The sequence below is a fragment of the Stenella coeruleoalba genome (assembly GCF_951394435.1).
Source record: "Stenella coeruleoalba genome assembly, chromosome: 2".
Classification (NCBI taxonomy): Eukaryota; Metazoa; Chordata; class Mammalia; order Artiodactyla; family Delphinidae; genus Stenella; species Stenella coeruleoalba.
Genome location: NC_137147.1, coordinates 174,117,385 through 174,141,288, shown reverse-complemented (window position 1 = coordinate 174,141,288; position 23,904 = coordinate 174,117,385). Strand labels below are relative to the sequence as shown.

The following is a 23,904-nucleotide window of genomic DNA, read 5'->3' as shown; positions in this document are numbered from 1 at the left end:
CCCAGCCCCGCCCGCCGCGCGGAGGCGGGGTCGCCCGCGGAGTTAAGTGCGGCCCAGGCCGGGCCACCGGCTGTCCCCCCGCCCGATGCCATGGACGAGGATCGCGCCTCCGCCCGCCTGCGCGTCTTGCTGCGACACCTCGGCGGCCGCTCGGCCGGGGCCGTCGTATCCTTTGGGTGCGGGGGTCTCGAGCTGGAAGGGTGGTGGCTATCAGGGCGCATCACACAGCCGCCGCGCCGGCTCTTCCTTGCTCCGCGCCGCCTGTCCCCGTGAATGGTCACGTCTCTTCCGGGCCCTGGGGGCGAGGATAGGTGCGACCCCAGGAGCCGGTGGTCCCCAATGCCCCAGAGGGGACCGGCCCGCCCGGTAGGCCCGGGACTGCTGGCCCCAGCGACTGGAGTGGCGTCGCTGCAGCCGTCCGGGCCCTCAGGGCCTCTGTTCCCCGGCTTTGGGGGCGGGGGGGCGGGGGGGAAGTCGTTACCGAGCGGGCCTGCTTTCTGCTACCTTGTCGCTTTCTGCACTTGGCCGCGCCTGATGGCCGCGGCTGCCCAGAGACCGAGACCGTAAACGGGGGCGCCGAGCTACCTGGAAGAGCCACGGAGTCCTCTCAGGGCGGAGCAGCTCTTGCTTCTCCAGGGGAGCCCCGTGGAGCTAACACTGTCTCCTGGAGAAGGGCTGGGTGCCCTGTGTCCCCTCCTGGTCAGGCCTTGAGAAGTTAATCCCCGAGAGCATGTGTGCCCTACGGGCGTTGGATCCAGAGAGATGTCACTGTGACATAGAAGTCAAGTAGCTTTATAGAATTGTTTTTGCCTGCTCAGTTTAAGTGTTCTCGTTCAGCGCGAACCTTTGGAAGCTCCGCAGAAAACTGGGCCTGGGATTTTTTTCCCTTGTGGCCTGTTCTGCTATATTTAGGATCCTGAAATCTTTCCTGAAACGATCTTACTGGCTGTTTCTTTTACTTTCACTATTGCTCTCTCGGCTGAATTCCAAGCCTTGATGAATCGGAACCGTTGTAAATTTAAAATTTCATCCACAAACTGATGAAGGGAACCCAGGTGACTCTGTAATCTCATTTTACAGTTGAGAAAACAGTCGAGGCTAGGGGAGATGAAAACTCCTGACCAAGGTCATTTAAGGGAAGCAGTGGTTGTCAAAGTGCAGTCCCCGGACCAGCAGTATCAGCGTCACCTGGGCAATTGTTAAAAACGCAGATACTCAGGCTCATCTCAGACCTGTGGTATCAAAATACCTGGGCATGGGGCCCAGCGATCTGTTTGCACTTGTTTCTGATACATTTTATTTTATTTACTATTTTTTTTTTGCGGTATGCGGGCCTCTCACTGCCGTGGCCTCTCCCGTTGCGGAGCACAGGCTCTGGACGCGCAGGCTCAGCGGCCGTGGCTCACGGGCCCAGCCGCTCCGCGGCATGTGGGATCTTCCCGGACCGGGGCACGAACCCGTATCCCCTAGCGTTGGCAGGCAGACTCTCAACCACTGCGCCACCAGGGAAGCCCCTCCTTGACGTTTTCTTTTTGGCCTCACCGCGTGGTTTGTGGGATCTTAGTTCCCCGACCAGTAATTGAACCTGGGCCCTCCACTGTTGGACCTCCAGGGAATTCCCATCTCCTTGACTATTATATTGTCCCCAGTTATATAAAGACATCATTCAAAAAGGATAACATGTTTAAGAGAAGTGACATTCTGAAAGTAACTCTTTAAGCTAAAGAAACAATGAAAAAAATGAGAAGAAAAAAACCAAGATGCTAAGTCAGTCATCTGTGATTACTGGATAGAAAACAAAAAGGAATTTCTAGTTCTGTAAGATATTTAAAATGATACTCTGCTACGTGGATCATATTTTTCTTGGAGTCATTGTTTATTTTATAGACTTTTTTTTTTCTTTTGAGACACCATAGGTAATTCAGAGGCCTGTGAAAGGCTGTATTGCTGCAAATCTTAAATCTAAGGCAACTAGTGTTTTTTTTTTTTTTTTTTTTGGCTGTGCTGTGCAGCATGCGGGATCTTAGTTCCCAACCAGGGATCGAATCTGTGCCCTCTGCATTGGGAGCATGGAGTCTTGACCACTGGACCTCCAGGGAAGTCCCTCCTTTGTCAAATTTTAATTGGGCTATTTATCTTTTTATTATTGAGTTGTAATAGTTCTTTATTATATTCTAGATACATGTCCCCTATCAGATATATGATTGCAAACATTTTTTCCTGTTCTTTGGGCTGTCTTTTTTTTTTAACATCTTTACTGGAGTATAATTGTTCTACAGTGGTGTGTTCGTGTCTGCTGTATAACGAAGTGAATCAGCTATACATATACATATATCCCCATTTCTCCTCCCTGTCGTGTCTCCCTCCCACCCTCCCTATCCCAGCCCTCTAGGTGGTCACAAAGCACCGAGCTGATCTCCCTGTACTATGCGGCTGCTTCCCACTAGCTATTTTACATTTGGTAGTGTATATATGTCCATGCTACTCTCTCACTTTATCCCAGCTTACACTTGCCCCTACCCGTGTCCTCAGGTCCATTCTCTACATCTGCGTCTTTATTCCTGTCCTGCCCCTAGGTTCATCAGAACCATTTTCTTTTTTAGATTCCATATATATGTGTTAGCATATGGTATTTGTTTTTCTCTTTCTGACTTACTTCACTCTGTATGACAGACTCTAGGGCCATCCACCTCACTACAAATAACTCAGTTTTGTTTCTTTTATAATTTATTTATTTTTGGCTGCTTTGGGTCTTCGTTGCTGTGCGTGGTCTTTCTCTAGCTGCGGCGAGCGGGGTCTACTCTTTCATTATGGTGCGCAGGCTTCTCAAGGCAGTGGCTTATCTTGTTGCGGAGCATGGGCTCTAGACACACGGGCTTCAGTAGTTGTGGCACGGGGGCTCAGTAGTTGTGGCTCGTGGGCCCTAGAGCGCAGGCTCAGTAGTTGTGGCGCACGGGCTTAGTTGCTCCGCGGCATGCGGGATCTTCCCGGACCAGGGATCGAACCCATGTCCCCTGCATTGGCAGGTGGATTCTTAACCACTGCACCACCAGTGAAGTCCCAACAGCTCCTAGTCTTGAGCCAGGGTTGGCAAACATTTTCTATAAAGGTACACTTTTTTTTTCTAATGACCAGCCAATATTGCTAATATTTTGGACTAGACTCCTACTAAGTTAAGTTCCTCTTTTGAATAGCACAGGTTTCTCCTTATTTCTAGAATAGAGCCTTTCCATTTTTTTTTGTTCAGTAGTTCGGTGGGAGAAATAGCCGGGGGAATGAAACGGATGGAAACTCTGAAAACCGTGTGGAAGCCTTGGCTCAGCTGTTTTCTGCTCGGTGACCTTGGACTAGTTACTGAGCTCTCCCAGCCTAGGGTTCCTTCTCTATGCAACAGGAATAGTAAAGCTCCTGGCTTGCAGCCACCTCCTCAGGCTATTGTGAAATGAAATGAGGTAAGCAGCAGCGCATCAGAGCTTACGTGTGTCATCAGTTTGCTTGGTGACTACTTAGAGCCCGTCTTCCCTTGTGAAAACCAATCCAGGGCAGACCGTTTCTAGAAAAGGTTGACACCTAAACTTTACTTCATTTGCCTTAATTCACATCCTAGATAGCGCACCACACTTCAGGGACTGTTTCTCCTGCCGGCTTCCATCCTCAACAATTCCAGTGAGTAGATCTAATTTTAATTTTTAACCATACAATGTATATAAAGGTTTTTTTTTTTTTTCTAGTGGTAACTAGGATTTAAAATACATGTTGCCCGATGAGAATGCATTATACAAATCCTCCATTTCCAGGATTTGTTCTAACGATCATGGAAAATTTTGAAGACCCTGACTTTTTCTATATGTATTTTAAAATTCAGAAAGGGGGAAAAATGTGAGAAAGTGCATAATCTTATTTTGTAAAATTCAGGCATCGTATATCTCATTTAAATTAGCCTGTCGTTTGGTTAGTCTGATGTATTAGCTAGCATCTTTGGTTTGTCTTAAAATCACCTTTGAAGTGGAAAACATTGATCTCCGTGGAATATTCTCATAGGGTCACAGTTCCAAACCAGAGTAATGGACAGGGTGATCTGAGTTTGTGTGTGTGCGCTGTACACTTATTCAGATTTTTGTTACTTTGATTTCTTCTGTGAATGCACGAACTAGACAATTTAAAACATAAAATATATTAGTTTCCCATCTGAAAAACCATACATATTCATTACAGAATAGATTTTAAAATCAGAGAAATAGAAGGAATTAAAAAAACATCATAATGCCATTACATAAAGGCAATCACTATTAAAAAATTTTTTTTGTACTTCCTTATAGTCTTTTTTTTAAAGAAGTAGTGTCTTGGTTTTACATCATTGTCATCATATTTTAATTTAATAGGCATTGTCCATGCTATTATATGCTCTTTATTTTTAATGCTTGAGTCATGTCCCATTGAATGGGTAATTATTTTAATGATTAGTTAATTACTCCTCCATTTCTTGGTGACAGTAATTAATGCTTTGGATCTAAAGCTTTAACATTTTTTTCAGATTATTTCCTTAAAGTCTTAGAAATAAAAATGCTTAGTGGAAGAGTACATACATTTCTCAGGTTCTTGATACATATTGTTAGGTTGTGATTTTTAAATTGGACTTACTTGAGGTTTTTTTCTCCTTTAGGTATACTCGGGATAATAATATTCTAAGCCTAGAACAGAGAAAATTTTATGAAGAAAATGGATTTCTTGTCATTAAAAATTTGGTGTCTGATGCTGATATTCAATATTTTAGGTACAGTAACCCTATTTGTTATATAACAGAAATATGTATTATATGTGTACAGTGGGAATATGAGTAAGATGAGCTTGTGTCTGTACAGATATTTTTCAGGGATTGGGTTTGTTAGGAAGTGGTTTGTTAGAACCTGGGCTCGAGCCAGGGTGGCTGGCTTTAATCTTAGCCCCGTCGCTTAACATTGTGTGTATGAGGCAATTCCTTAACCTTTCCATGCCTGTTTCCATATCTGCAAAACAGGGGAAATAACAGTACTTACGTCCTAGAGTTGTTTTTAGGACTAAATAGGTAAAATAGAGAGAGAATACTTTAAACAGGGCCTGGCTTATTGTAGTGCTAGGGAGGTGTTTGCTCTTTCATTCAGATGAAACCAACTCACAAATATTTCCCCACTGGTCTGCCAATCTAAGGAATATTTGAACTCTGGGAGCAAGTTTCAGCCTCACAGTTAGGAGGCAGGCACTTCTGAGTTGGCCATTTTCTCCTTCCTCCCATCAGAACTATTCAACCTGGGGCTAGAGGCCAACTTGGTGCAGAAAAACCACCCCCAAACCTTCGAATCTTTCCACAGAACAAGGCCAGGGAGGTGCTTGGAGCCTGCGGTAATGACATCATTTACCAATTGAATTTTCTAGGGATGAGTTTGAAAGAATCTGCAGAATGGAGGTGAAACCACTGGGACTGATGGTGATGAGAGATGTGACCATTGCAAAATCAGAGTATGTGCCAAGTGAGAAAGTGATCACCAAGGTCCAAGATTTCCAAGAAGATAAGGAACTCTTCAGATACTGCACCCTCCCTGAGGTTCAAGGCCTTCTTGTGTTCTCTTTCTCTTTAAGCTAATTGCCCATCTGCATGCCTGCCTCTGAAATATTATTATTATTTTTTACTTCATCTAGCCCTTTTCTACTGGGGTCCTAGAGTGGTGGTTCTCAATCAGAGATGGACATTTGGCAATGTCTGGAGACGTGTTTGCTTGTCAGGCAGGAGGAATGGTGTCCTGCTGGCTTCTAATGGGTGGAGGTCAGGGATGCTGCTACTTGGGCCCAGGGATGCTATCATGCACAGAAGAGCCCCTTCCCGCAAACAAAGAATTATCCAGCCCAAAATGTCAGTAGTGCCAAGACTGAGAAATCCTGCTTTTGCTAATTATTTCGGGTGAAGGAGAGCAGGAATTCTGTGGTAAGAGAGAGCAAGAGAGCCTTTCTCACACTTCATACAGGCACTTCCACAGGGGTGACAATGCTGAGGCTATTTACTGTAATATCCATTTATTTTTTCATTTTGTTTTATGATCTGGTCAGTAGAGTTGTGAGTTTGTTTTTAAATGTAAACTAGGGCCTCCCTGGTGGCGCAGTGGTTAAGAATCCACCTGCCAATGCAGGGGACATGGGTTTGAGCCCTGGTCTGGGAAGATCCCACATGCCGCGGAGCAACTAAGCCCGTGCGCCACAACTACTGAGCCTGAGCTCTAGAGCCTGAGAGCCACAACTGCTGAAGCCCGAGCCACAACTACTGAAGCCCACGCGCCTAGAGCCTGTGCTCTGCAACAAGAGAAGGGACCGCAGTGAGAAGCCCATGCATTGCAACTAAGAGTAGCCCCTGCTCACCGCAACTAGAGAAAGCCTGTGCCCAGCAACCAAGACCCAATGCAGCCAAAAAAAAAAACCAAAGCAAACAAATAAATGTAAACTAGTTTTTAAAAAATTATTCTTTAAGAGTAGTTCATATTTATAAAAATATCCAAATAGTATGGAAGGACATGAAATGAAAAGTGAATTCTCCCACCCCCAGCATCACTCACTGTTCAGTTTTTTTATGTATTCATCTAGAATTATTTCAGGTATAATCAAGCATATCTGTATAACCCCACCTTTTGTGTGACAGGGAACGTACTGGTTGTCACTTTGTTCTTCCACTTGCAGTAGATCTGAGACATCTTTCCATATTAGTATCTCGATCTACTTTATACTTTGTAAACTATTGCATAGTATTCCATTGCATAAATGTACTACAGTTTATGACCATTTATTTAGAATGGTTTGAAAGGACACTTGGCACAAAGTACTCACTAGAAACTATAATCTCAAGTGCTGTTAAAAAATCTGATTCGTGAAGAAAGACTGTATAGCTGAGCCACCTGGGATGTCGGGCCCCTTGGGTTGGGGGTGGGAGGAGAAGTGGCCCCCCTGAGCCATGCATGCTTCCCAACCTCAAGTCCTGTTATAGAAATGGAAGTTGTGTGGATGGATCGAGGATAAAAAGCTGGAGATCACAGGCAACATGTAATAGATTAAGCTCTATCGGGACTTTCAGATTTCCTACCTCTGCAACATGTGAACCACGTATCTGGTGGTTCATGCAATGATTTTAGGGAGGTAGGCATTCTTTTAATAGCTGGGTATTTATTTTAATATGTATTGGAAAAATGAACCAGCACCTCAAATCCATGATTTCAGGAATATTATTAATCAGGATAAAACTAAGTAAAAGAGGGACTTCCCTGGTGGCGCAGTGGTTAAGAACCCACCTGCCAATGCAGGGGACACGGGCTTGAGCCCTGGTCTGGGAAGATCCCATATGCCGCAGAGCAACTAAGCCCGTGTGCCACAACTACTGAGCCTGTGTGCCACAACTACTGAAGCCCGTGTGCCTAGAGCCCGTGCTCCGCAACAAGAGAAGTCCCCGCAATGGGAAGCCCGCTCACCGCAACAAAGAGTAGCCCTCGCTCGCCGCAACTAGAGAAAGCCTGCGCACAGCAACGAAGACCCAACGCAGCCAAAAAATAAATAAATAAATATTTTAAAAAAGAAAAAAAACTAAGTAAAAGAAGTGAGTTAATTTAATTGAGGGAGAATATTGGCTAAATATATTGGGAAATTCTGCAAAGCAGGACAGAAACGGCGAGGATGGCTCTTGAATGACGAAGGTTTAGAAAATCGCAGCCTAAGTGAATACCAAAAAAAAAAAAAGACAAAAACAAACTTCTTATTAAAAAAACAAGCATGAGGCCTGACTCCTGAGATTTTTGTAACATTTCAAGTGTTTCATACTCAAACTGCCGATTTTCCTTATACACAAGAGATCAAATAGAGAGAAAGCCGTAGACTGGGCTTCGTGTTTTGGAGGCAGACAGAAAGGGAGTTTGAATACCATCTTTTTCATTTAACTGGCTCTGCAAACTTAGGCATCTTATTCGTGTGGGGCATTCATTTCAAAGTATTATTAATGAATGGGGGCATTAATTTTCAGGGACTATTGTGAGGCTTAACCGAGCTGATGTGTCAATATATAGAAAGCCCCTGGCAGGTAGGAGGCATGCAGTGTTGAGTCCTTTCTGCTTTTTACCCCTTTCTAGTGGGTCTGATGCAGGAGGTGGTCCTCCCTGTCACTTGCTTCCATTGCAGCTTATTCCTCGGAGCGTGGGTCTCAACCACATCGGCCCACGTCATTATGTGTTTAACACCTTTTTCCCCACCAGCATATAAACTCCTTTGGGGCAGGGACCCGCTTATCTTGTTCACTGTTGTGTCCCTATTTGCTGTCACTCTGCCTGGTGCAGAGACCTTAGGAGGGAGTTGTTGAATTAATGGCCATGCTGATTGTGAAGTGGTCTCCAGGCCCCTGTTCTCCTGCCCTCGGGGTTACTCATGACAGCGGCAAACCTGTCGGGGCCTTTCGTGGTCCCTTCTTACGAAGGGTCTCCGTGAAGGAAAAGGAAGCTGCCTTCTCACTGGGCAACTGCCAACAGCTTTGGTGGAAAGAAGGGCATTCCTGCCCTTTGCAGTTGGTGTCTCACAGAAACTCACGCCTCTCTTGTAGAAGAAGTACCCAAGTTTCCAGCTGGCTCCAAAAAGCCTGTTTAGTTCAGAGTGTTGTAAATTTCCAATGATTTCCAGTTGCTGACTTTTCCATGGTTTGTTTGCAAGGTTGTGAAATATCAATTGATTGTTTTAAACAGTTGCCATCTGAGTTCTTGTATAGACAGATGTACTTTGTGCCACCTGCCTGTGTATCTGATTTCTCATGAACTTTCTTCCCCCTCTCCCTTAGATTCTGAAATATGTGGAGTGCTTCACCGGACCCAATATTATGGCCATGCATACGATGCTGATAAACAAACCTCCAGATTCTGGTAAAGAGCTCTTATTTGTAAAGTAGAAGCAACAACAACAACAAAAAAAAGTGTTTAAGTACATAAGGTTGATGTCCTAACTAATAGCAATGTGTACAACTGCTAAACTTCGCATCAATGAATATATGTACTTTTATTTAAGTCTTAAGATAGCTTACGTCATAAAAACATTGAAGTATAGGGTTATCGCTGGGTTTTTACACAACTGGCTTCTGAAAGATGCAGTTCAGTAAACACGACTGTCCCTACACCCCAGAGGCTGTTATTCAACATCTCTCAGCCTTGTTAGCAGTCTCACCCATGCATGAGAGTGTGGACTTTGCCTTCCTGATCTAAAGCCATTACTATTACTACCAAAGTTAAAACTATTCTTATAAATCATATACCACAGTTATTCTTAAAATTTCCTGTGCTTGCTAAAATGTAGCTTCTAAGACCTCCCTCCTAGAGAGACTGATTCAGAAAACAGAACCCGGGAATCTGCATTTTTATTAACCATACCCAGAGATGCTAATGCAGATGGCTCTTGGCCACACTGAGAAATTCAGCTGTACCAGCGGTAGTAATCGGCCACTAGAGGTTCTGGATCCTTTTCTACTTTGTCTTCCTCCTGATGGCTGGGAGAGGTTTATGTGACAGGTCTGTAGTTTAACATCAAGTCTTTCCCTCCTTGGGTGTCTTGCCTGGAGAGATCCGGTGGCCTGGGGGAACCACGTTCAGAGGGCAAAACTAGGGAAAAATGTAAACATGGGCCTAGTATCTCTGATAATCCACATTGATTGTACACCAAATGCTTCTAGTTTGGTGGGGAAACCTCTGAGAGGCCTTTTATTTAGTTAGTTAGTTAATTAACGATATACTTTTTTGTACCAGGCACTTTGAAGGCTATCAGAGGACCTCAGATTTGACCACTCTCTTTAATTAATCAGCCTTTTTTTGGGAATACCAAACTCTGTGCCCAAACCAGAGTTAGGAAGGAATAAAGCACAACAGAGATGATGACATATGTACAGCATGCTAGAAAATAGTGTAAAGTAGTCCTTGGCTACCAGAAGCCCAGAAAGAATGACAGGATCCAGAGTTACTGTGCTGATGGGAATTCTCTGGTGGTCCAGCACTTAGGATTCCATGCTTCCACTGCAAGGGGCATGGGTTCAATCCCTGGTTGGGGAACTAAGATCCCTCATGCTTCGCGTCATGGCCAAAAAAAAAAAAAGACAGTCACTGTGCTGACTCAGTGTTCCAATTTGGTGCTTATCTGTTGAGGCTGGTTTTCTTTAGCATTGTTTCATCTGTTTGCTTTTGCAGGGATAGGTCATTGTTCTGGTTTTTCAGGCAGAGGAGAAGAATTCTGAGACTTGAGTTTACTTATTTTAACAGCAGGTTCTGTTTTAGGCAAGAAGACATCCCGTCACCCCTTGCACCAGGATCTGCACTATTTCCCCTTCAGGCCCAGCAATAGCATCGTTTGTGCCTGGACAGCCATGGAGCACATCGACCGGGACAATGGCTGTCTGGTTGTGCTCCCAGGGACACACAGAGGCCCCTTGAAGACACACGATTATCCCCAGTGGGAGGTAAGTCTGCCTGGAGGCTGAGTCTTGATCAGAATCTTTTGTTGTTTTGATTTCACATCAGTATACATAAGGAGCTTTGCCAATAAGATGACATTTCCTTTCTTAGCAAAACATTGTTCTAGGATTTAGAATAACAATCAGGGAAAATTCAAGGATGTCAGATAAAATGACTGTCTTTGTTCTTTCAACAAGTGCTTGAAAGCCAACCAAAGTGGGGAACTTTGGCGATGCTATAAAAGATCTGAGATTATGAAGCCTAAGTGCAGAGGTAAGACACAAAGCGGCAACACCAGATGTGTGTGCCAAGTGCCACATGAGTCTTACACCCTGATTGGTGGGTCTCGCAGTAAACAAGTGGGATCATCTCCTTCCAGCTGAACAGACGGGCAGAGAGAGGCTCTGGGGAGGACTGAGTAGTATCCTGTTGCGAGGCTGTTCATGGTTTATCGATTCAGCTGATGATGCTGGAGGACTGATTAATGCTTTGGGGCCCATGAATGATGAGGTCAAATTGGTTCTTCAAGGCGATAACCTTGTGGTCTGGCACAGAATGTACTGCAGGTATAAGAGTCCAGAGGCAGAGAAACCAGAGAGGAGACTCTTAGCATTTTAGGTATAAGGCAATGTCTCAAAAATCCCATAATGATGATCAAGGTGGGAAGAGCACCTGTTGTTAAGGCAGACAGAATGGACACGGTTCTGTGGGATGTAAAGAATATGGCTCTTAGGACTTCTGTGCCAACTAGTGAGAATTCTTCTTTTTTAAAAATATTAATTAATTTTATTTTTGGCTGCACTGGGTCTTTGTTGCTGCACACGGGCTTTCTCTAGTTGTGGCGAGTGGGAGCTACTCTTCGCTGCGGTGTGCGGGCTTCTCACTGCAGTGTCTTCTCTTGTTGCGGTGCGCGGGCTCTAGGTGCGTGGGCTTCAGTAGTTGTGGCACGCGGGCTCTAGAGCGTAGCCTCAGTAGTTGTGGCGCATGGGCTTAGTTGCTCCGCATGTGGGATCTTCCCGGACCAGGGATCGAACCTGTGTCCCCTGCATTGGCAGGCGGATTCCTAACCACTGAGCCACCAGGGAAGCCCCTAGTTAGAATTCTTGCACTGAGGATTAGTGCTAAGTGAAAATATCTGAGTCTAGATTCTGATATAAAATCTGAAATTCGTCGATTAAGTTGAGGTTTAGGAAAGGTTGGTGCAAGCAACAGAAGTGGGTTTTCACCGACTTCAGCCGAAGGGAATGGAGGGCTGCAGGGGCAGGCAGAATCGGTGGGAAGGCTGACCAGCTCTGGGGGTTGGGGGATGGGGAAGGAAAGCGGAAGTCCTTGCTCGGCGGGAACAGTTGGGTGGGGTACCTGGCATGGGCAGTGGACCCTGACTACATCCGGTCTCTTCGATCCTCTGCTCAGATTCAAAGCGGCCTCGGTGGGAGGTCAGATTAGCTTATCTTGGTTACATATCAACCCTGTGCACGGAGAGAAGCTCACTGGGTCAAAGTCCCAATACAGTGCAGTACGAAAGTAGTCATTCCCCAAAAGGAATTTGTATTTGGGATAGTCTTAGGAAAGGAAATGGGATGCTACCCTCCAAAGACCCATAAAGGTTTGCAAACTTTGTCACTTCTCGTTTTAGCTTCTTCCATAAAGACATAACCATTACCTAATACAGTAACTAACTTTGAAAATAGTTATAAACAAACACAATGTTTTATTTATTTTATTATTTTTTAAAATTATTCTTTATTTTATTTATTTATTTTTGGCTGCATTGGGTCTTCGTTACTGCGCGTGGGCTTTCTCTAGTTGCAGCGAGCGGGGGCTACTCTTTGTTGCGGTGCGCGGGCTTGTCATTGCAGTGGCTTTTCTTGTTGTGGAGCACGGGCTGTAGGCTCGCGGGCTTCAGGAGTTGTGGCGCACGGGCTCTAGAGCACAGGCTCAGCAGTTGTGGCGCACGGGCTTAGATGCTCTGTGGCATGTGGGATCTTCTCGGACCAGGGATGGAACCTGCGTCCCCTGCATTGGCAGGCGGATTATTAACCACTGCGCCACCAGGGAAGTCCCCATAATGTTATAATTTACTATTCTTTCTTTACTCTGCATGTGACATGAGTGGTTTTTCAGCCCAGAAAAACTGAGTATTTTCTCTCCCCTAGTCTGGGAGAATAGTTAGCTTCTCAGAGATGCTCCTGAGTAACAGAAGAATGATTTATGCCAAGTTCCAGGTGGGAAAGAATGATTATGGGTTAACCTGGAAAGCTGGTCTCCTGCATTACCACAAAATGCAAAGCTGATCTAGATCTTCATTTATAATTCAGTAATGAAGGGTAGGTGGAAATTCCAAATTTTTCATCCGGTCTAAAAAGTCCAAAATTTTAGCATCAACATGTGGCTTTCTTAAAACCAGTCATCTGAGAAGCTTTGGTATATGTAAGGTTTTTTGGTTTTTTTAAATCTAATTTATTTATCTGTTTCTCTTGGAAGAACTTAGAGAAGCTTTGTTTTTTCCTGATGAGTCATTGATAGGATCTTAATTAGTGGCTTCCTCACATCTGGACTTGGCTTCTCTCGTGTTTTAGGGAGGGGTTAACATCATGTTCCACGGGATCCAGGACTATGACAAAAATAATGACCGGGTGCACCTCCTGATGGAGAAAGGAGACACCGTTTTCTTTCATCCTTTGCTCATCCATGGATCTGGTCGGAACAAAAGTCAAGGATTCCGGAAGGTATGCATTCACATCACAGCTCTTTCTGAAGATGAACGGGTTAGGAACAAAAGTGCCATGATATATTCAAAGTTAAAGGATTTGTGACTTTTAACTAAACTGCCCTTTAGTCTGGTTTATTTAGCAGGAAATATATTTGCCTCCGTCACGCTTTCTTGCTCACAGCAGCAAGGAGCCAGGTGACCTCAGGATCCCAGCCTACTGAACATTCATGGAATTGCTTCAGAGTGAGAGTTTACTTAATTGGAAGCTGCTAGCGTATGGTTTCAGAGGCAAAAACAAAGGCAGACATACCAAATAAGAACATCTGGGATGTGTACAGCTCATATAAGAGGAACGTTTGTAATATTATTGCTACTGGGGAAAATATTATTGATCGCAAAGGAAGGTCTGAATTGGCCTCCCGGAAATCAGATATGGCCATGTTTTTCACCCCTTAGCCTCAGTGTTTTCAATTTCATGATTTCAGTGCTTACATTAAAAATTGACATAATTTCTCATAAATTCCCAGATTCCTTGCCTCTCTAAGATTCCGCAGATCTGACGCTACTATGGGCTCCCATTTCCCTATGATGACATGGCTGTTTATACTAAATATTAGGGGCTTCTTTGGGGCCGAGGGAAGTTTTCCAGTCTGTCACAACAAGCCCTTGTGTCTCCCTGAGGCTGGGGGTTAGTTGTCAGATTTCATCTTCCATTCATTCAAATATCCAGCAGGCTCCATGGGCCTGGTGAGGGATGGGCATGAGGGAAGAAGGCACTCCCCTCAGGGGTACCCAAAACACTCCACAGTCCAGTTACATAATATTTTAATGTAGTAGTTTAAAAAATCAAAATTAATGCCAAAAAATCCATGGTGAGCACAACGCCAAAATTTTAAAGACGAGGAAAGAACTGTGACCCTCAGAACTGTGCAAAGGGGTACAGGCACTACGCTGGAAATAATGTGTTTTAATATACCGACTTTATAATTTTTCAATATTTTTTAACTGCTTTAATGTTTGGGGAAGTATTAACCGTTACAAAATACATAAAAGGGTGCAGGTAGGACTGTACAATTTTTCCCTGTTGCCTCAGGCTCCAGGATGGCTTGGTATGGCACTAGGGCTTCCATGGGAAATAAAGTCTGTGACTCAACTGCCTCGAAATTTGATATTTGGGGCAAAGTAGGAAGCTCTTCTGATGGGTGCAGTCACCCTAAAACAACTAACCTGTGACAAGGAAGGTGAGTTTTAACTACCGCCTTGCAAGTTAGATCTGTTTATAACTCCTTCAAGAATGGGGAGAACCAAGGAACTTCCATCCTACCTTCAAAAGGAAACGAGGTGGGTATTGTATGTGAATGCGATCAAACTTTAAACATCCTTCTGATTCAAGAGGGGTGTCTGCCTATTATTTCCTTTGCAAGGCCTTTTCAGTTTTTTCACCCCATCATCTGTGGCCATTGAAATACCAACTCATTACAAACTTAACTGAGTAACTTCTGTAACTGAGGTGATGAGAAACCCTGCAATACATTCCTCTGTAGGACTTGGCAGTATCCACTCATTAGAAAAATCAAATGCTAAAAAGTTAAAGACTTCTTACTTACATAATTCTGTTCCCTGCCCCGTATATACCTTTGGAAAATAAATAACACAGCTAGTGAAAAACGTCATGTAAATTCTCAATTAGCCTTTAGCTGGGTGGAAAAAAAAGCAGCTGAGCCATCGAGAGACTGATTCAGGACACGTGGGAACAGCGTTCAGTCTAGAAATCGAACGCTCAGTGACAGAACTGACTTTCTAAAAGAAGCCTCCTTGCTAGGTTGCTGGTGTTAACGGGGTGTTTTTTGTTTGTTTGTTCTTGTTTTTGTAACATGAATCGATTCACTTTGCACAGGCAATTTCCTGCCATTTTGCGGATGCCAACTGCCACTACATCGATGTGAAGGGTACCAGTCAAGAAAACATTGGAGAGGAAGTTTTAGAGATAGCCAGTAAAATCCATGGAGTGAAAGACGTCAGCCTGAAGGTATGTATGTTTGTATGAAATGACAAGGTAAAGATCTTGGTTTTGTCTTTTCTTCAGATGCTTAATAATTCTCATACCTGATTTAATTTGAAAGTATAAAATGCTTGGGTTTAGAGCTCGTTTCGGAAACATTGCTGAGACCTGAGAATGACAGTGGAGTTTGTTTGTACTACTTGCTTCCCCAGTGTGGGAGACCTGAATTCTGTAAGTCTCTGGGCTGTCCTGTGGCACGCAGGCCGTCGTGTTGCAGAACGGACAGGTAGGAGAGGAAGTAGATAACATATTCAGGGGAGAGCAAATGGAGGACAAGGCTACCTTCTGAACGCACACGTTTTAAAGGTTTGGGCTGTCAGTCATAGGCCTCCTTTGTTTGTAAAGAGAGTACATGCATTTGGAATTCCAGTAAGACTCCCAGAAAGCAATTCTCAAGCAAGTGTTTGTTTGGGTCAGTTTGCATCTGGAGTTTGACGAGAGCCTGCACGCAGCAGAGATGAGAGATCACGGATGCTTGTCATAGCGGGCGTAAGACGGTGTTCCATATGCTTCCCTAATTAATACACCTCATCTGCAGATTATTTGTTTTTAACTGGTGAACATTCCATGCTGCTGCTGATCGACAACAAGTTATCAGTCAAGGCAAATAAACTTATTTGCATCGTAGATTGTGTACATTTTAGCATCTGAACCAAGAACCTGACCCTACTTGTTAAATGTGCATTAGATAACTAAATGCATCTATTCTGGGGGCGACATGACCCCCAAATAGGCTGAGTGTAATGATAACTCAGGGCCTTCTAGTACTCTGAAGAGCCTTGCTCACCAAAGGCAGGGTACCACCTTCTGAAACAACTTCCCAGAGCACAAATCTTCCTCCACCCTTAACCCCTTTTCTCTTTGGAATCTGTGAATGTATCCCATATCTGAAAATGCTCTGGTCTCACACTGGCACATCCTGGAAGTCTTGTCCTTCTCCCTTTGTCCAGTACTTAAATGTCCTACAAAGGCAACATATTTTGCCAACTGGAGCTTCCATCCAACACCCTGAATTTCAAGGCAGGAAAAAAATGTATATACGTCTGAGGTCTGTCACAGTTGTACTAAATGAATCAGTTCCTGTATTTATTTTTCGTTACTCTCTCAGCTATAGTTCATTGGCTTTACTTAAAAGAACAATACTAACTTCTGCTATAGAGTTCTTTGCCAGGTACAAAAGCACGTTCATATCCCTTTTCTTCTCTTCTTCACCAAAACCCAGTGGAGCAGTCATTATAGCTCCAAGTTCTTAATGAGAAAATGAAGAGTTCAAGAGATTGCCCTCAATTACGTAAGTGACGGAGATTTCAGAGTCAGGTCCAGTTCCCAAATCGTTCTTCCCAGGATACCTTGCTGTTTGCTCAAAAATAAACAAGAAAGTCTGAGTTGTTTTATTAGGAACAAAGAAGAAAAAACCCAAACCAGTAGCCCAGGACATCATTTTCATGATAATGATCTAATCAGGGGTACATGGCTCAGAATGGGGCAGGCAAACATAACCAAGGAAAGCAGGAGCTTGGGTACTAAACTGTTTGTATTGTGACCAGACTTAACCGCCAGTTCCAACACCTGTAATCAGCACGAGCGCCAAGTAAAACAAGACTGACACGAGTGGGGACTCACTGTCTTGGCTACTAAACATGATTTTAGATGTTGGCAGGGACATTAACTGGACTCTCAGAATGTGCTTTATTTACTGTTATGACCATTGTGGATGGTTTTTTTTTCTTTTTTGTATTTAACCACTTGTAGATGCTAGTAATCTACTTTGCCTTATGGTGAATAGGTAAATCAAAGTGTCCCATAAACTCACTGTGTTTGGTATTATTTCCAGGATGTTTGGAGATTTCGAGCACGCGTCGTGAAAGGAGAAAGAATCAACCTCTGAAATAGCCCTTCGCTCGAACTCTTTTCAAGAAAACCAGGATGGAACAAGGTCTCAGAGGAAAACCTTTTCTCAATGAGATGATGTAATCTTTTCTATCCACTTGTTAACAAAATCAAAGTGCACAGATCCAGTACTTAATTGCATACAGGTAATTCTGCAGCACGGCGGCGTGGCTTTAATGGACATAAAATCAGTAGAAGTGAAATATTACTGTTTTAAGGAAAACTTGGGGTTGCAACTAATAAAGGTGATGCATAATTGAAGTCTGTTCGATCAGTTTCTTTCATTCAATTAGCTCTTTACCCAAGCAGGGATTAATGTTCTGAAACGCAAAGCCCACCACCTCCCAATTTCGTGTTGTGAGAGATTTCTTTTCAAATCTGGAACAATGAATATTAGAGGCACAGTTAGTGGACGGCCTAAGAAGGGCATCAGGGAGTAAAAATGTGGGTGGAGACTCATGTTCTGACACAGGATTCCCTTCCATGGCCTCTCCAGCCCAACCAACCTCCTTAAAGACTGGATCTTTCCAAGCCTTTTTCTCTAAAGAGAGAAGACCAGGGTCACTTTCTCTGCCAATTCATATTGGGCAGGGCAGCATTTACGAATGAAATCTAACCTCTTTCAAAGGTCTTGGAAAATGGTTAGATACTTTTTTTTTAACATCTTTATTGGAGTATCATTGCTTTACAATGGTGTGTTAGTTTCTGCTTTATAACAATAGCCAGGACATGGAAGCAACCTAAGTGTCCATCATCGGATGAATGGATAAAGAAGATGTGGCACATATATACAATGGAATATTACTCAGCCATAAAAAGAAACGAAATTGAGATATTTGTAGTGAGGTGGATGGACCTAGAGTCTGTCATACAGAGTGAAGTAAGTCAGAAAGAGAAAAATAAATACCATATGGTTAGATACTTTTGATTTGGATTTCGAGTGGTGTGGACTGGGGGAATTTAATAGAGCACTGTATTTCTACACCAGCTGAGGGCAGCAAGGAGCCACGGTCCTTATTCTTAAAAATTCTAGTTAAAGCTTTAATAAGAAAGAAAGAGTCCCCGTTTTTGTCATTCTGCTATGCACATGTTTTCCTAAATCTAGCTTCACCGTTTTTGTCAGTTTCTCTGTAAGAACACCCAGTTTAAGCTCAGGTCTCGCTAGATACTGGGGAAGACATGAGAATCCCTGACAGCGTCTAAGGATTATGGAATAATTGGAAACAAAATGTACATAGGGAAAGCCAGTGTAAACAGCATGTATGGGGCACTGTTCTGCAATAAACTTTTCCAACTAATTTTTTTTTAAGGTTTTCTTTTTTCTTTTAAAAATTTATTTTTGCTGTGTTGGGTCTTCGTTTCTGTGCGAGGGCTTTCTCTAGTTGTGGCAAGTGGGGGCCACTCTTCATCGCGGTGTGCGGGCCTCTCACTATCGCGGCCTCTCTTGTTGTGGAGCACAGGCTCCAGACACGCAGGCTCAGTAGTTGTGGCTCACGGGCCTAGTTGCTCCGCGGCATGTGGGATCTTACCATACCAGGGCTCGAACCCGTGTCCCCTGCATTGGCAGGCAGATTCTCAACCACTGCACCATCAGGGAAGCCCCCAACTAATTTTGAATTTAAAATAAATGTGAAAAAGTAGACTTCAGCAGGAAAACCAGACAGCAGAATTTGTCACTTCCCTTGTGCTTATTTATGGCTGTGTTGGGTCTTCGTAGCTGCGCGCGGGCTTTCTCTAGTTGCTGTGAGCGGGGGCTACTCTTTGTTGCCGAGCACGGACTCTAGGCTCACGGGCTTCAGTAGTTGTGGCACGTGGTCTCAGTAGTTGTGGCTCACAGGCTCTAGAGCACAGGCTCAGTAGTTGTGGCGCACGGTCTTAGTTGCCCCGTGGCATGTGGGATCTTCCCGGACCAGGGCTCAAACCCGTGTCCCCTGCATTGGCAGGCGGATTCTTAACCACTGCGCCACCAGGGAAGCCCCCGTGTGCATTTTTGAGTGAACTCCAACTAGTCAATTGGGAAACATTTCCCATCTTCCCGTGTCCCTTTTGCCTACTAGTTATCTAACAAATATCCAAGCATCTGTTACTGAACCAGGTTCGTTTTGCACCAGTTTCTAGAAAAGTTTTTCAAGCCAAAATGCTGAGACCCGAGGTTTGCAGCAGGGAGGAGACGGAAGAACAAAGCCTCAGATCTGCCTCCTGGAAGGCAAGGGGCTTGGGCTGTTTATGGGATAAGGCAGCAGGGCGGACTGAGGCATGGGGAGCGTGGGAAAGGTGGTTGGGGAAAGGTGCAGTCAGGTCATCACTGTTATTCTGCGCAGGTGTGGCTAAGCCTCAGTTCTCTGCACGTTCAAAAAGGCAGGCGCTCTGCACAGACCCAGGGTGGTGTCTTCAGCCCCCTGATGTCAAAAGGTCACTTAACGGAGACTCGCGCATGCCCAGTTGGAGGGTGGGTGGTCCTATCCGGTCTTAACCAGTTCACCTCCAGGCAGACACAGCTGACTCCAAGTTCTGGGACAAGAACTCAGGCAAACATCGTATAGCAACAATTAAAACGACCTTGGTTAGTGGAGGCAGGTGAAATGGATTTGACTAACGATTACCCACGCTTTCACATTCACTCCGCGTAACAGGCCCAAGTATGGAACGAAGACAGTAGCAGGATGAACTTGACTGCTTATTTTGCTTATGGGACCCCTGGAAAGGTGGGAGCCGATGTCCGCTGGAAACTGATGGGCTGGGATAGGAATATCACTAGATCTTGGCAGAATAAGGAAAAGCCTGGAAGAAAACAAGAGCCTGGCTTCACAGTGGGTGAAGGGGATTTATCCTGGGCTTATGTTTATTTCATCAGAGACCCATCTAAAAAGAGTATATGAGGTACTCAAAGCACAGAACAAAACAAATAGAAAGGCTCCTCTTTTTCTATATTTGGGACTAATCATAGGAAAACCAGAAACCTTTGCTCCTGAGATCTGCTTGGAGCTCGCCTCTTTTTTTTTTTTTTTTTTTTTTTTTTTGCGGTACGCGGGCCTCTCACTGTTGTGGCCTCTCCCGTTGCGGAGCACAGGCTCCGGACGCGCAGGCTCAGCGGCCATGACTCACGGGCCCAGCCGCTCCGCGGCACGTGGGATCTTCCCGGACCGGACCGGGGCACGAACCCACGTCCCCTGAATCGGCAGGCAGACTCTCAACTACTGTGCCACCAGGGAAGCCCCTGAGCTTGCCCCTTTTAAACCACAGGTTAAATGAGTTTGAAAAGCTTATGATTGCATCAACAAAACATGATAACATTTCCCAAAGCTAATTCTAGTAATACAGCTCAATGGTTCAAACCATCTCAAATTTACCTGTCAAAATCTTTTCTTACTAACCCAGCACAACCTGAATTAATCTCTCCTTCAACTCAACTCTTGTAACCATCCTGTATGTATAGTACATACCACCACCTGGCACTTAATACATTTCCTGAAAGTATGGTTTTCCCATTTGTAAATACCCTGCCTTCCTGAATAGAGATAGTAAAGACCCTTGAAGGCCCTGCCTATTCCTTTGGGCACCTCTGTTAGTGCTCACAGTGCCCTCACATATGAGACCCTTGCTATTTATTGCTTATTCAATGTAAGCACCAAACTTCTCATTTTTTTTGGCTGTGCTGCACAGCATGTGGGATCTGAGTTCCCTGACCAGGGACTGAACCCCTGCCTCCTGCAGTGGAAGTGCAGAGTCTTAACCACTGGACCACCAGGGAAGTCCCTCATTTTTGTAACTGTTTCTCTTTCGTAAGAGAGTATGTCCCTCTACCCTCCTACACTGTTGGTGGGAATGTAAATTGGTACAACCATTATGGAGAACAATATGGAAGTTCCTTAAAAAACTAAAAATAGAACTACCATATGATCCAGCAATCCCACTCCTGGGCATATATCCGGAGAAAACTAATTCGAAAAGATACATGCACCCCAATGTTCACAGCAGCACTATTCACAATAGCCAAGACATGGAAACAACCTAAATGTCCATCGACAGATGAATGGATAAAGATGTGGTACTTACACACAATGGAATATGACCCAGCCATTAAAAAGAATGACATAATGCCATTTGCAGCAACAGGGATGGACCTAGAGATTATCATACTAAGTGAAGTAAGACAGAGAAAGACTAATATCAGATACCACTTATATATGGAATCTAAAAAAATAATACAAATGAACTTATTTACAAAACAGAAACAGAGTCACTGATGTAGAAAACGAACTTATGGTTACCAGGGGGGAAAGGCAGGGTAGTGGGTGGGAGGGAGGAACTGGGAGATTGGGATTGACACATACACACTGCTATATATACAACAGATAACTAACAAGGACCTACTGGATAGCACAGGGAACTCTTCTCAATACTCTGTAATGATCTATATGGGAAAAGAATCTTAAAAAGAGCAGATATATATATATGTATATATATATGTACAACTGACTCACTTTGCTGTGTGGCAGAAACTAACACAACATTGTACATCAAAAAAGAGAGAGAGCATGTCCCTCTTAAACACACTTGGCCTGTGCAGCCTTGGCCCCGATTTCCGGTTCCTGACATGTCTTCCCCTGAGTGTTCCAGCCACCTCTCGCTCCACTGCACTCTTCACCTCTTCACCAGTACCTCTTTCATATATGTTGGGGGACAGGGACGCTGGGAAAGGAGGTGACTGTGACTGAGAAGTCTGGTTACTCATCAGAAGCTCCACAATAGGTTTGATTGTGTTGAGTTTGATATCTACTTTTTAGGTGGATATGCTTTAAAAATTTTTAACTGCAGTAAAATGCACATAAAATTTACCACCTTAACCATTTCTAAGTGTACATTTGAGTGGTGTTAAGTACATTCACATTGTTGTGTAACCGTCACTGCCATCTATCTCCAGAACCCTCTTCATCTTGCAAAACTAACCCCCTACTCCTCATTTACCCCTCCCTCCAACCCAGAGTACCACTAGTCTACCTTTTATCTATCTCTATGAATTTGACTATTCTAGGTTCCTCATGTAAGTGGGATCATACAGTATTTGTCTTTTTGCAACTGGCTTATTCCACTTAGCATACTGTCCTCAAGGTTCATGTATGCTGTAGCAAGTGTCAGAACTTCCTTCTTTTTAAGGCTGAATAGTATTCTACTGAATGGATAGACCACATTTTGCTTATCCATTCATCCATCTGCAGACACTTGGGTTGCTTCCAATTTGTACCGATTGTGAATAAAGTTGCTATGAACGTGGTATACAAATAACCCTTTGAGACCCTGTTTTCAATTCTTTTGCCGAATTTCAGGATCATATGGTAGTTCTATTTTTAATTTTTTGAGGACCCACCACACTGTTTTCCACAGCAGCTGCACCATTTTACATTCCCATCGAAAAATCACAAGGGTTCCAATTTCTGCACATCCTCTCCAACTCTTATTATTTTTGGTATTTTTATAGTAGCCATCCTAATGGGTATGAGGTGGTGCTGGGTTAGATATTTTTGACCAAAGTAAAATTCTTAGCTCAGACTTGTAAGGACAGTTGAAAGTTGACTACCTTACTGAAATAGAGTAGGTGGAGGGAGGTGGTGTACATCTCTATCATTATGTAAATTCCCTCACTGTTCCAACCTGGTAACTTCTCCATCTCACAATACTTTAGTCTTTGGCTAAGACATTGTCTCTGAACTATCAATTCTATCTTCTTCAGAAGGATACCTTTGGAAGTTCACAGGGACAAAATTATTCCAAATAAACATAAGCCACTCTTGGGTTTTAGTTCTAATGCCATTATCCTGAACAAGGCAGGTCCCACATAGGCTGACCCCCTTTGTCATGTGTTTGCAAGAGGGCTGAGAAGGTTCCCACTTCAAATCATCTTCCACCCATGTCACAAATTCCACCCTAGCCATGAGTTTGAGGACAGAGCCTCTTTCTAGACGCTCTCTTTTTTTTAAAAAAATGGGACTTGACTTTATTTTTAAATTAATTAATTAATTAATTATTTTTGGCTGTGCTGGGTCTTCGTTGCTGCACGCGGGCTTTCTCTAGTTGCGGTGAGCGGGGGCTACTCTTCGTTGCGGTGCGTGGGCTTCTCATTGCGGTGGCTTCTCTTGTTGCGGAGCACGGGCTCTAGGCGCATGGGCTTCAGTAGTTGTGGCTCACAGGCTCTAGAGCACAGGCTCAGTAGTTGTGGCTCACGGCTTAGCTGCTCCGTGGCATGTGGGATCTTCCCGGACCAGGGCTCGAACCCATGTCCCCCGCATTGGCAGGCAGATTCTTAACCACTGCGTCACCAGGTAAGTCCCTAGACATTCTCTTTTAAAACTCAAGTGCCTCAGGAAGTCTGGCATTAAATCCTAACATCTTAGTGGGACATTTCCTCCTTTTTGATAAGAGAAATGGGACAGCCTTGGGAACAAAGGAAAGACAACAAATGGGGATAGAAAAGCAAAAGGGAAGAGGGTCACGGGAGGTGTGTAACAGTGATGCAAGGTGACATAGGCCAAAACTGGCCTTTCACCAGAACTGGCACTGAGCCCATGTGTACCAGAGCAGTTATATCTGCTGCTGAAATACGGAAAAACCGTCATAACAGTGGGTAGCGAGCCGTTGTCCCGAGCATTTCCATCACCGCCCCCCAGGCCAAGTGCCGCCTCTCCATCCCAGTTGCTCCCACCTCTCTCCTGGGACTCCTCCCCACAACTTCCCAAATCCAGCGGCCAGAGGGGACC

General features: G+C 44.3%; 2 protein-coding genes across 2 annotated transcripts in view; one reads left to right on the top strand and one right to left on the bottom strand.

Annotated features, from left to right (window-relative positions):
• The window catches only part of MCM10 (minichromosome maintenance 10 replication initiation factor), a 118,704-nt gene that overhangs the window by 25,458 nt on the left and 69,342 nt on the right, over window positions 1-23,904 (bottom strand). The gene's annotated exons all lie outside the window — the stretch shown is intronic.
• On the top strand, window positions 9-17,410 carry PHYH (phytanoyl-CoA 2-hydroxylase). Its single transcript, XM_079913327.1, has 9 exons — window positions 9-165; window positions 3,608-3,666; window positions 4,664-4,774; window positions 5,413-5,581; window positions 8,831-8,912; window positions 10,308-10,489; window positions 13,064-13,213; window positions 15,095-15,226; window positions 17,094-17,410. The coding sequence occupies exons 1-9, from the start codon at window positions 91-93 to the stop codon at window positions 17,145-17,147; spliced, it is 1,014 nt and encodes a 337-aa protein (XP_079769453.1). The 5' UTR covers window positions 9-90; the 3' UTR covers window positions 17,148-17,410.